The sequence below is a fragment of the Bos grunniens genome, chromosome 15, assembly GCF_055505025.1.
Source record: "Bos grunniens cultivar Pamir isolate PY7600 chromosome 15, Bosgru_T2T1.0, whole genome shotgun sequence".
Classification (NCBI taxonomy): Eukaryota; Metazoa; Chordata; class Mammalia; order Artiodactyla; family Bovidae; genus Bos; species Bos grunniens.
In genome coordinates, this window is record NC_141179.1 from 67405632 (window position 1) to 67418834 (window position 13203).

Consider the following 13203-nt stretch of genomic DNA (forward strand, 5'->3'; position numbering starts at 1 on the left):
TGATGGGCAAGAGGTGCACAATAGCTTGTCCAAGGTCACAAGGAGAGTCAGAATGTGAACCTTTTCCTGAGGAACCTATTTGCAGGGCAGGAATATAGACGCAGACATAGGGAATGGACTTGTGGACACAGTGGGGAATGAGAGAGTGGGACGAATTAAGATAGTAGGGATTTCTTTGGAAGGAATGATGCTAAAGCTGAAACTCCAGTACTTTGGCCACCTCATGTGAAGAGTTGACTCATTGGAAAAGACTCTGATGCTGGGAGGGATTGGGGGCAGGAGGAGAAGAGGATGACAGAGGGTGAGATGGCTGGATGGTATCACTGATCGATGGACATGAGTCTGAGTGAACTCTGGGAGTTGGTGATGGACAGGGAGGCCTGGCGTGCTGCGATTCATGGGGTCACAAAGAGTCAGACACGACTGAGCGACTGAACTGAACTGACATATATATATACCACCAGGTGTAAAATAAATAGCTAGTGGGAAGTTGCTGTATAACAGAGGGAGCTCAAGGTGGTACTCTGTGACAAACCTAGAGGGGCTGGGATGGGGTGCGGGTGTGGGAGGGAGGTTCAGGAGGGAGGGGATATATGTATACTTACGGCTGATTCACGTTGTTCTGTGGCAGAAACAAATACAACATTGTAAAGCAATTACCCTCCAATTAAAAATTAAAAACAAACAAGAATGAATCCTTGTCTGATTTAGACACCTGTGTTAGTTTGTTCGTGCTGCCGTACAAACACCATAGACTGGGTGACTTAAACAATAGATGTTTATTTCTCTCTGATCTGGAAGCTGGGAAGTCCAAGGTCAAGGTGCTGGCAGACTAAGCTCCTGGTAAGAGCTCTCTCCCTGGCTGTCCTCCTGCTGTGTCCTGCACAGCCCCTCTGTGTGCACGGAGGAGAGGGCATGCTCTGGTGTCCGTTCTTGTAAGGATGCTAATCCCAGCATGAGTGTTGAGGGCCTACCTGTATCACCTCTTCAGAATCTAATTATTTCCCAAAGGCCTCGTCTCCAGATACTATCACACATAGGGCTTCAACATATGAATTTGGGGGGTGGGGAGGGGTGGAGATACAAGTCAGCCTGCAGTGAAACCTGTGTTCTTTGCACTGCATAATAGTGTCAGAGAGAGAGGTTTTAGCTGGAAGAAGGGTTAAGCCAATGGTGTTGATCTTTCTTTCTGCCACGGTTCCATTCCTGAGGCCTCCCAGGCCCCATCTCTCACCATGAGCTTTGATTCTTAACATCCTCCGAGGACCACAACACTCCCCCAACACTCCTTTCCAGTACTGGGTTTAGTGTTAGGTGTTGGATATTCCTCTGTTTTGAGGATGATGAGAAACACATATTGTAGGGGTTTGAGGCTAATTGCCTGGATGTGAATTGGGCCCAGAATACATCAGAGCTGTCAAAAACCGGACTTCCAATGACCATGCTCTGGACCATCTATCCTCTGTCCTTCTTGAGGCTGGTTATTAGAATGGATGTGGGCTTTCCCAGCACAGACACTCAGAGTGTACCTGAGAACATGAAACGCATCCCAGACTTTGTATGACCTGGTTGTCCCTAGTTAAATAAGTGAACTCTTGTCTGCAAGAGCCAACATGGAAATAAACACAGCTGCCTTTATTTCAGTAATTAAAACACCAAAACAAGCATGCTAGTCTCTGGTTACATTCAGATAGACAGGTTTTGGTTTTTCTTCTCTCTCTTTCTTTCTCTAAGAAGACCTGTTCGCAGAATGCAAGCGCCAACTCACCAGCATTGAGACGCCACCAGGTGGGATGAGGGGCAGAGGCAGTAGGGATGAGGGAGGAAGATGTGGAGTGAAAGAAGGCTGTTATTCTCAACCCCATTATTCAATCAGTTATGACAGTTCTATGTGCAGGAAGATCCCTGCCAGATTCAAGAGAATTGTTTAACTTCAGAGAGCAGCTTTTGGTAAGGGATGAAGATTAGACCAGCTATGTGACCATGGCTTATCCAAGTCTCTGTTCTTTGTTTTACGAAATAAGGATAATGACATCAAAATCATAGTGATTGGGAGGTCTGAGATAATGCCAAAAGTGTTATTAGTACAAGAGCTGGTGTCTAATAGATGTTAGCCATTATTATTTGTATTGTGAAAATTTAGCAATAATAAAGTGATAAATGCTGCCTGAGTACCTTGCATGCAAGCACAGGGCAGTGTGACCAGTCGCCTTGTGAGCAGTACTATATAACGAGTTCTCTTATTGTTTCGATGAGGTGAGCTGACTTTGAACTAGAAAGATCCAGGCCAGGCTGCTCCAAGAATGTGCTGGCCTGGGAGTGAGGGTGAGGCTAAGTTCTTACAAGGAGAGCCAGCTGTTTCTCCTTTCTGCAGAGGAAAGACCAAGAGGAAATGACTCTCAGTTCTTCATTCTACTTCAGCCAAACAGTAATAAACTTTGATGGATTATCCAAGTCCAATGTCAAAACCTAAATCAGCTTCCCCAGGTTACCCCAGCCAGCCCTGGCCATCTTCCTAATTGTGGAGTTAGTGTGTTCCCCGGGAAACGTGAATTCATGTTAATATTAGCCAATGCAAATGATCACCAAAAAGATAAGTGTTATATAACTGGGTCCCGAAATGCAGTTGTTACAAATAATTGGTGTTTTCTTCTAAGACATGTCTCCATGTCTGAAAAATGAACTCCAGTTTAAACGTTGGCAGATAGACTTTGGGGTAGTTCTGAGGAAGAACTCTGGACTAAGGATGGTCGGGTTATAAAATAGATCATTAGATCAAGAGAAGGATGCGGAGAACTTTTAAAAGCAAATTCATCAGGAATTGTTGTTCAGTCGCTGAGTTGTGTCCGACTCGTTGCAAATTCCATGGACTGCAGCACTTCAGGCTTCCTTGTCTTTCACTATCTCCTGGAGTTAGCTTGAACTCGTGTCCACTGAGTCAGTGATGCCATCCAACCATCACATCCTCTGTAGCCCCCTTCTCCTCCTGCCTTCAGTCTTTCCCAGCATCTAGTTTTTTTCTCTTTACATCAGGTGGCCACCTCAATAAAGTGGCAAATTTTCCCTAAATTAAAGCCAAGGCTCATGGTCTGTCAATGTGAAGACCATGAATCAGATTATTTTCTGTTGAAACTGCCTTAGAAAATGACCCCTCAGAATAGACATATTCTAGTGAAACCCTTGTTATCACAACCTACAATTCTGTCTGCCCTGACGTGGGCTGGACCTGAGTATGTTCTTGGTTTAAATTCTCTATGGGGCATCAGTGCGGTTTTGAACGCCCCTCTCCAGCCTCCACCCTAATGGGGCTGCATTTTGACAGTGGGGACAAGTCGGGGTTAGAGGTTTGGGTTTCATGAGCTTTCCCAGGAAAAAGAATAGCCAAACTAAGACACGGACGCATGCTCCTGCTAAAACATTCTTTTCAGTAACTAGTCCACTGATTGTAGAAAGTTAGGAAAGTGTGAGAAAGCTACTGTTCATGTGTCCTGGTTCTTAGGAGCCTATGCAAGTAGGTTCTTAAAAGTGCTTTCAATTTGTGGTTGGCTGGAGGTGAGGGGGTAGGCATAGAGAGAGGGGTCATTGATGCTTTCCTTCATTTCATCAGTGAATATTTGTGGACTGTCTGTCAGATCCTGGGGCAGCCGTTGGGGTGGGTAGTTCTTGCTCTTAGGGAACGTCCCACAGATTGAGATGAAGGAACTGAATAAGCAGCTATCAAGCGATATTTTAAGTCCGGTGGTGGGAGAATCCAGAGTGCTGGGGAAGTGTGAGGCGGGGAGTGGGCACCATTAGATCTGGGAGAGGGCACCCTGTTGAAATCTGTAGGATGGGGTGGGTGAGAGTCAGGTAGAAAGGGCAAGTGAGGAGAGAAAAATCTTGCCACCCGTCTCTCCATACCTTTTCACCCCTCCTTCTTCCTGGGGAGATTTTTTTTTTTTTTTCTCAGCAGAAATAAATGCTCACAGATGGAGGTTTCCGGAAACCAGAAATGAGTTATCTGCAGCTGGCCTAAGGCAGGAAACTCACATTTTCCTTCTCTCTCCAACCACCCTGCTTCTGTTCTTGTTGGGAGGGAGGCGTCATGAAGGAAACCCCAGAGATTTTCAAGGAAAGAGGAGGTTCCAAGAACTGAGCTCCATCTCCGACAGGTTGGAGTTGAAACGTCTTTGTTCTGAGTCAGCTGGCTGCCCAAGTCCCAGAGCAGAGCTCCGCCTCAGCTGGGTCCAGCCCTGGGAGGAATCTGTTGACCCAACTGAGATCTGCAGCTGGGGCAAGAGCTGGGAGGGGAGGAGAGGAGAACCCAGATGGAACCCGCAGGCTGGCAGAGGGGACCAGTCTGAGTCAAGATTCCATGACATAATAGCAGACTTCAGTAGAACATTGATTTAGTGCGTACCAGGCTCTGTGTGTTAACTCTGGTAAAACTCACCACACTCTTGTGATCTGAGTGCTGCTGTATCTTCCTTTTACAGATGAGGAAATAAGAGACACAGAGAGGTGGGATAACTGGCCCAGAGTTTACAGAGCTAGTTAGCAGCTGACCTGAGACTTGAGCTTGAGCTTCCCATGTTCCTTAGCAAACAGTCAGTGAGGGACTTCCCTGGTGATCCAGTGGTTAAGAATTCACCTTCCAATGCAGAAGATGTGGGTTTGATTCCTGGTCGGGGAACTAAGATCCCACATGCCCACTTGGGCAGCTACTGAACCCAGGGCTGCACCAAAAGCTCCTGCCTGCAGCAGCTAATACCCGATGCAGCCAAATAAATATATAGGGAAATAAAATTAAAAAACAAACAGAAGAATAAGAACAACAACTGAAAAATGTAAGTGGGCTCCAAGAGGCGCATGATGGGCATTGTCCAGATTTAAGCCTGATTCCCCTGGACAGAGGTTCATGAACAGATCATCAAATGGTTGGGGCATTGTCTTCTGAGAACCCTCGTTTGAGAGCCCTTCAGGCAAGCTGTCTTTCTAGCCCGGGTTGCTCTGCCTGATTACAACATGTTGACACCGTGTGTCTGCTCTGATTGAGAAAGAGCCTTATCTTTGGGGGCAGGAAGAGTAATTTGAGGGAAGGAGCTCATGAGAAACCTCCAGGACCAGCCCATGCGGTGGCTGGCCTGCACAGCATCTGGGCATCTGCCCTGAAAACCCAGAGCTCTCTGGAAAGTTTACACTGGGCGGTGCTGGACCTGGAGCTGGTCCGCTGGTCAGCGGGACCAAGACCTGGCTGCTGGCTTCCGCAGAGTTTGCTGCACTGTTGGTGCCCGTCTCTGCCCCTCACTCACCTTTTCTGCCTGCCCCTGTGGGCGTGGGGGCGGGTACCACTGCCTGGTGTTCAGGTGGGCCTCTGTTTGAGTTGGGATCTGCCGGTGCGTATGGCCTCAGGCAAGGCTGTGAGTGTCAAGTCTCCTTGTCTTCAAAACAAGGATAAATTCCTACTTTAAAGGCTACTGGAGAATTCGAGATTCTGTGTGCCAGCTGCTTAGCACAGTACGAATGACATAATGTATAGCTCTGGAAATGCTCGCTGTTGGCTTTCTCCATCTTTTTCACTGTCCCCATTGCCACCCATGTGGTTCAGAATATAGAAAGCTGTGAGAGTCCTAGCGTTTTATCTGAGTCATGCACACGATCTCTGATGGGCCCCTATAGAATGGGGGCCTGTGAGGAAAGGTCGTTTCCATGTTTTCCTGCTTAAAGGATGCCGCTGCCTTGAAACACACCCTGTTGTAGATGCGAGGTGGGTGATCTTGGGAGAATTTAATGATCAAATCTGAGAGGCACTGACTAGCTTAAGATCAGGATCCTGTAAGGTTCCCTCTGTTCCTGGACCCTGAGGGTGTCTGGCCAGATCCTGCCAAGGGGCCTGGGGCAGCCACCGATGGTCATGTGACACAGAAGTACTACCCAACTGATATGGTTTCCCCAATCACGCTGGCTAGACTTTAGCCCCGAGGCACCTCTCTCTAAGCTGTTTCATCATCCTTTGGAATTTTGCTACTTTGGGGCTTGTGCTCAGGGGAGATTGTGGCTCACATCAAAGGTGGTTTCTCTGCGTCATTTCTGCCACTTCCTGCCCTGCCTGCCATTCGGTCATCCCTCTGCCTCTCCACTGGCTAGAATCCAGCTTCTGTGCCTCATTTACCATCGAGCCCACAGAAGTGGGAAGTTGAGTTGACAAGATGGTGTGGGGTGAGATGGCAGGCCTGTGTAATAACAGGAAATCCTGTCATCTGGGGTGGTGTCTCACCCGGTCAGCCTGGAGGGTGGGGGGTGAGATAACGCAGATTAGGGAGCGAGTGGTTCCCCATTCTCCTTATTATGGCCCTTTTGGCTTCTGACTGAACTTCATGCCCTGTTTCCCTTTTGGGTTGAGTCCCACATAAACATTCACTTCCCATTACTCTCAAGTCCCCACTTCCTTCTCATTCTAGCTCAATGGCTGCTGGTGGCGGTGATGGTAATGATGATTGTGGTGGGGATAGTAATGATGGTGGTGATGATGGTGATGATGCGGGGGTGGTGATGGGGGTGGTGCTCGTAACGAGTGGTGATGGTGGTGGTGGTGGTGGTGATGGTGGTGATGGTGATGATGTGGTGGTGGTGGTGATGGTGATGATGTGGTGGTGGTGATGGTGGTGTTGGTGCTGGTGTTGGTGATGGTAGTGATGGTGATGATGTGGTGTTGGTGATGGTGGTGGTGGTGATGGTGATGATGGTGATGATGTGGTGGTGGTGATGGTGGTGGTGGGGGGTGGTGATGGTGGTGGTGGGGGTAGTGATGGTGGTGGTGCTCGTAATGAGTGGTGATGGTGGTGGTGGTGGTGATGGTGGTGTTGGTGATGATGTGGGGGTGGTGATGGTGGTGATGGTGATGATGTGGTGGTGATGGTGGTGGTGATGCTTGTAACGAGTGGTGATGGTATTGGTGATGGTGGTGGTGGTGATGGTGGTGGTGATGCTTGTAACGAGTGGTGATGGTGTTTTTATTGGCGATGGTCGTGGTGGTGATGGTGATGATGGGGGGGTGGTGATGGTGGTGGTGATGCTTGTAACGAGTGGTGATGGTGGTGGTGATGGGGGGGTAGTGATGGTGGTGGTGGTGCTCATAACGAGTGGTGATGGTGTTGGTGATGGTGGTGGTGGTGATGCTTGTAACGAGTGGTGATGGTGGTGTTGTTGGTGATGGTGGTGTTGGTGATGATGTGGTGGTGATGGTGGTGGTGGTGGTGGTGGTGGTGATGGTGGTGGTGATGCTTGTAACGAGTGGTGATGGTGTTGGTGATGGTGGTGGTGGTGGTGATGGTGGTGGTGATGCTTGTAACGAGTGGTGATGGTGTTGTTGTTGGCGATGGTGGTGGTGGTGATGGTGATGATGGGGGTGGTGGTGATGCTTGTAACGAGTGGTGATGGTGGTGGTGTTGGCGATGGTGGTGTTGGTGATGATGTGGGGTGGTGATGGGGGTGGTGGTGCTAGTAATGATGATGGTGGTGATGGTGATAGTGGTGACATTGGTGATGGGGGTGATGGTGGTGGTGACACTTGCCAAGCTTTGCGGTATGCCAGGCACTGTTCTATAAACTCACCACTCAAAGATTAACTAATTTACCCTTGCAGTAATTCTGTGGAGTGGGTAGTTTTATTATCCCCAAATTCCAGTTGAGGAAACAGGTACAAGGGATTAACTTGTAAGTTAACTTGTAAAAGATATTGCTAACCACAGGGTTCAGACCCAGGTCTTAATGAAACTGCACTCTTGATGAAACTCTTCTCCTCTCTATCCTAAGCCCACTGCACACCCTCCTCAGTAACCTCTGAGGTTCCGTTTTCTTGTGTCTAAAAAACAGTAATATCACTATCACCTAACAGTTTTAGGCTTAAATGAGGAAACACATGTACATTATTGACAGTGGCACCTGGCACTTAGTAAGTGCTCAGTAAACTCTAATTGGGAAAAAAAAGTCAGGCTCCTTCCTAGAAGCAATTGGTTTTTTATTCATTATTATGAATTGCTCCAATATGTAATTACTTTCCTGTGTCCTGGGAAGAAACCGGAGAAAAGGATGGAGAAAGAGGAAGGGAGGCTGCTGACCTCTGTGCCTCTGTGCCCAGGAGAAACATGCAGCCAAGGTTTTGGGAACAAGGTTTTCCATCTCTTCTGTATGGAGGGGGCCACAAAGCACAGGCTCTTTAATCCTGTCTTTCTTCTGCTTTTCTCTTCTTTCTTGTACTTTACAAGCTAAACTAGAAAACTTAGTGAGGCAGATTATAGAGTTGAGTGATCCCTCTGTGGATTAAATCTGTGCATCCCTAATGCCTTCATCCTTTCCATTTGGGGACAAGATGGTAACCTGTCTCCTGAGAGAGTGGTCCCGACGGTGAGGAATCATTGTCTGAGCTCTTCTATCTTCCTCTCCTAGCACCTCACACCATGTCTGACACACAGTAGGTTTTCAGGAAATGCTTGTGACTTGGTGGAATTAACTCCTGGGGTCCTGATGTCAGTCCCCTGTTCCTGTTTTGGTGGAGAAGCTACTGCCAAGTTCCCCTTGATATGACGCCTCAAGGCCGAGAGGCAGAAAATCCCTTTCTCTCACTTCAGCTAAGGCCAGGGTAGAGTTTTTCAGAAGTGCACTTTCCTTGTAAACCAAGTGCAAGCAGAGCAAACACAGAGTATACAAATCAATGGCGGATCCCACACTGACTCGGCGGCTGACTGCTCTCAGCTTGGCCAGCGAGCTCTGACCTCACCTTACCCCACGCTCTCTGTGTTAAGATCTCGAGTTACCCGCCCCGGGGTGGGTTTGCACTGGCAGAGTCTCAGGCCTTGTGGGATTCTGTTCCCTGAGGTCAGTCTGCTTCCTGATACTGTACCCTTGATGTGGGAACACATTCCCACAATTCCTTCTCGGCCTCGAGCCATCCGCTGGTAACCTTGGTGGTGGTTATCGTTAATTAGAAACCATCGTTTTTAGGGGTTTTGAGTAGGACATGTTCACCATGTACTCCCAGATTTTAAATATCTAAGGAATCTCCCTTCCCTGTACTCCAGAAACCCAGTTCCTACTCCCCTGCCAAAGATCACTTTTATTATAGTCGTTTATTGGCTATTCTTCCAGAGTTCCTTTATACATACAGAAGGAATACTTACAGAAAAGCAGCTGGGGATACTTACTTGACACTTTATATGAGGCCCACAAACTGGGGTCTGATGAGGTGATTTGGTGTCTATAGCACTGCATTTCCCAACTTCAAGGAATAAAGTTTGCTAAAGTGCTTTGTTGCCCGACTTAATTTCTAGTAACAGCTTCAACCTTTTTTTTTAAATTAATATATTTATTTTAATTGGAGGCTAATTACTTTACAATACTGTGGTGGTTTTTGCCATACATCGACATGAATCAGCCATGGGTATACATATGTCCTGAACCCCACCCCCCCCCACCTCCCTCCCCTTCAACCTTCTGTAGCCTCCTGTGTCCATGGGGATTCTCCAGGCAAGAATACTGGAGTGGGTTGCCATGCCCACCTCCAGGGGATCTTCTCAACCCAGGGATTGAACCTGTGTCTCCTGTGACTCCTGCACTGCAGGCAGATTATTTACCACTGAGCCACCTGGGAAGCCCCAGCAAAGCGTTTTGTAGCCCGACTTAATTTCCAGTAACAGCTTCAACCTTCTGTAGCCTTCTTTTTGGGGAGATAGAGGGGAGAAGACATTTATAGTGCATTTACAGATAATTTTGAAAATGCATGTTTGTTTTGCCTGTTTAAAAATTAAGGTACTGCGTGTGTGTGTGTGTGTGTGTGTGTGTGCGTGCGCGCGCTAAGTCGCTTCATTCATGTCCGGCTGTGTGACCCCATGGGCCGTAACCTGCCAGGCTCCTCTGTTGATGGGATTCTCCAGGCAAGAATTCTGGAGTGGGTTACTGTCCCCTCCTCCAGGGGATCTTTCCAACTCAGTGATCAAACCCGTGTCTCTTATGTCTCCTGCACTGGCAGGCAGGCTCTTTTACCACTAGTGCCACCTAGGAAGCCCCAAGGTACCGTGTATTTCAGTTCAAAGGGCCACTTGGACACCAAATCGTGTAGTTATGACAGAACAGCAAGTTAGAGCAGATTTGACATGAGTTTGTTGATACTGTGTACATAAAAAACCATATATATATTTGTTTCCTCTTCCCATATGATATACACTGTTCTGCAACTTACTTAAAAAAAAAAAACAATGTCATGTAGACATCTTCATATCATTACTAAGAGCACTTCTTTATTTCCTCTTTTTTTTTTATGGTTACTTAGAACTTCACTGTATGAGTGAACCAAATTTTTATGAGCACTTTATTGGTACAATTTATGTTAATCCCTATATTTCATTGCAGTAAAAACCTTGTACATATATGCATTGACCTTGTCTAACCAGTAACATGTGCAGACAGAAATAAGACAGGATTTTGTCAGGGACAGATAGCTTGCTGATTTACCCACCCAGGCCAGTAGAATGTTGATTTAAGTGATGAGGTAAGGTCCATTCTGTTCTGGTAACTCTGTAATAAAAATACCTGGTGGAGAGGGTTTTGAACTCGGGGTTTGCTACAAGGACAATTGCACAGTTCTCTTACAAGATCTGGTTATAGTCATTACATTTAATGTATCTAAAGCAGACTTCCACACCTGTGTCTGGTCACGCTTCAGTAAAGAACTGAGGACCACCCTTATCAGTGTGGTGGGAGCACCTGTTTATATTCTGCTTCTTTATTCATATCCATCAGCATCTTGCTGCCCTGGGATGGCTGCTGCTAGCTCCTGAGTCCTTTTTGCTATGCCTTTGTCTTGGCAGTTGCAACAAGTTCACTCTTTAGTCTGTGCGCCTTTATGAGCTGGTTTCGATCTCGAGCTTTGTCTTCTTGTAATGCTCTGCAGAACTCTGACGTTGGCCATGGCTTGATGGAGCCCTGGCTGAAACCTTAGGGTGCTGTACCGTTCCTGTCACTGGCAGGGGAGGAGACCCCTTGAAGTCCTCAGTTGGGTAGCATCACGATGCCCCCAGGGTGCCACTGTGAAAATCCCTGGGCAATAACCACCTGCTTAATCACATCCAATCCCAGTCAATAGTGATTACTCCCCTGCCATGCTCCAGGAGGTTTCCCTAGCTCTTAACTTTGAAGGCCTGCTCTTACTGCTGAAGCCTCTTTTTCGATTTTACCTGAAGCATCTTCATGAGCACAGTGTTCTCCCAGTGTGGCTTCCTTGGGACACCAATTCCATAGCATGCAGTTTAGTCTCAGAACCGTGTTGACCCCTCCACACTGTGGGCCCCGAAGATACACTTGAGCAGCTCTGTTAGTAATAACTGACTGTGTTGACTTGTTTCCCCCACTTTTTGATGAAGCTTGGCTCCTTCACCTGTGGTTTTGAGACTTCCCGGTGGCCGTGAAGACCTTGTTGGGAGCCAGCAGCCGGGAGCAGCTTCCCTGCCTCTTCCTGTCCCAGGGCCTCCCCCTGGGACTGCCCACTTGATTTCCGTGTCTGGTCTGAGAGATGCCTCTAGCCTCGAAGTCCAGGCGGGACCCACCTGCTCTTGGCCTGGTAACCAAGGAAGACTTCCCTGGCTTGGTCAAATCTCCACACATGTCGGTGAACCTTAGGTTCTCTGGGTGGGGTGGCCTTCTGATCTCTTGGATCAGAAAATGCAGTTCTCTTGGATCTGAAAATGCAGTGTCCACCACAGACACATCTTCAGTCCTAGGAAAAAGAAGGTATTTTCCTTGCTCAGTGTGGGTTTTCAGCATTCGAGAGTTCTTCCTGGGACAAAAGTTTAGGTCATGGATGTTTCTTCCTCTTGTGACCCAGTCTTGTTGTGTCTGTCTTCTGCGCCTTGTGACATCTTGCTGTAACAACTTCCTGTTTATCCGACACGTGGGAACGCATTGTTTTGAGGAGTTAAAACCCAGTCGGTGTGGTCAGAAGTTTGAATGTTTGCTCCTTAGTAACCGTGGCTGATGGGATGCGTAAATAAAGTCAGTGGATGTTCTGAAGGCTTTCTTCTCTAGGGAACTCGCTGGATTCTTGGCTTCAGCTTCCTCACCTTGTTTGGGTTAAATTAAAGAAAGACCAGTAGCAATGGTCGCATGATTTGTCACGGGGAGAAGGAGGTCTGGTGCCAATACCCCCATTTTTCATTTTCTTTTTTTTTGTGTGTGTGTAGCTCTTAAGGCTCTTTGAACTTATCTTGGGAGTGTATTGATTAACCCGCTGGCTCTTCATAACCCTCCCTGCAAAGATGTAAGCTCCTTGAGAACAGAAACCTCGCCTGTTCTTGTCCTCTTCTGTATGCCTGGTGCTAAAACAATGTCTGGCACATAAAGGGCAGCTGAATGAATGTTGGTGCTGGATAAATAAAATAGACCCGTTCTCCCCTGAAGGACTTTTCAGCCGCTTGGGGATGGGCAGTGAGACCACCGAAACCATGGTACCTGAATATATTCTTCCATGAATTTTCGAGGCAAGACAGGGTAGAGTTATGCAAAAATGCTGAATTTGAAGAATAAGTTTGAATGTTAACTATGCCACTGACTTATTTGGGAGACCTCTCTGTGCCTCAGTTTCTTTATCTATACATGAGGGATAATAATTGCTCCCCCCACACACATACTTTCTAATACTTGGATGAAGAATGTATGCAAAATGCATTTTAAACCAGGAAGTCTGCAAAGATGGGGGAATTAATTACACAGTTGTGGTATTCCTCTTCCTTATCTTTTGCTGCACGTGAAGCAAGGTGCCCCGGCCTGCCTCCACCTCTATTAGAAATAGGATCCCCTGTGGCTGCCCTCTGGAAATGCTTTACCCATAGAGTGAATGAAGGAGCAGAAGTCCCTCTAGGATTCCCATCCCCCCCCCCCAATTCTCTACTAACCTTGGTCGGGGTAGGGCATTCCTAGGGCCTAGGAAAGCACACCCCCTTCCCAGGCCTGGTCTCAGTGCCTGTGTCGCTGGCAAGCACGCCAATTCATTGTGCATCCGTGAACTAGACTCCAGGAGCTGTGGCATCAAGGACTGCTTGACGGTGTTTCTCTCTCTCCAGGCGGCTGCTGAAGAGTGAACTTGGATCATTCATTACAGACTATTTCCAGGTAAGTTCTGTGCATCTGAGCATGGGTTGTATTTTGCACGTGGGTACATGGACCCTAAGGGAT

The 13203-nt window shown here is 47.5% G+C and overlaps 1 protein-coding gene across 8 annotated transcripts in view; it reads left to right on the forward strand.

The window, feature by feature from the left end:
- The window catches only part of PRR5L (proline rich 5 like), a 157933-nt gene that overhangs the window by 106792 nt on the left and 37938 nt on the right, over positions 1-13203 (forward strand). For all 8 annotated transcript variants that reach the window (XM_086341162.1, XM_086341163.1, XM_086341159.1 and 5 more), the window contains one exon: positions 13092-13140. In XM_086341162.1, the coding sequence (XP_086197288.1) occupies positions 13092-13140 (49 nt within the window). The remainder of the gene's footprint in view (positions 1-13091; positions 13141-13203) is intronic.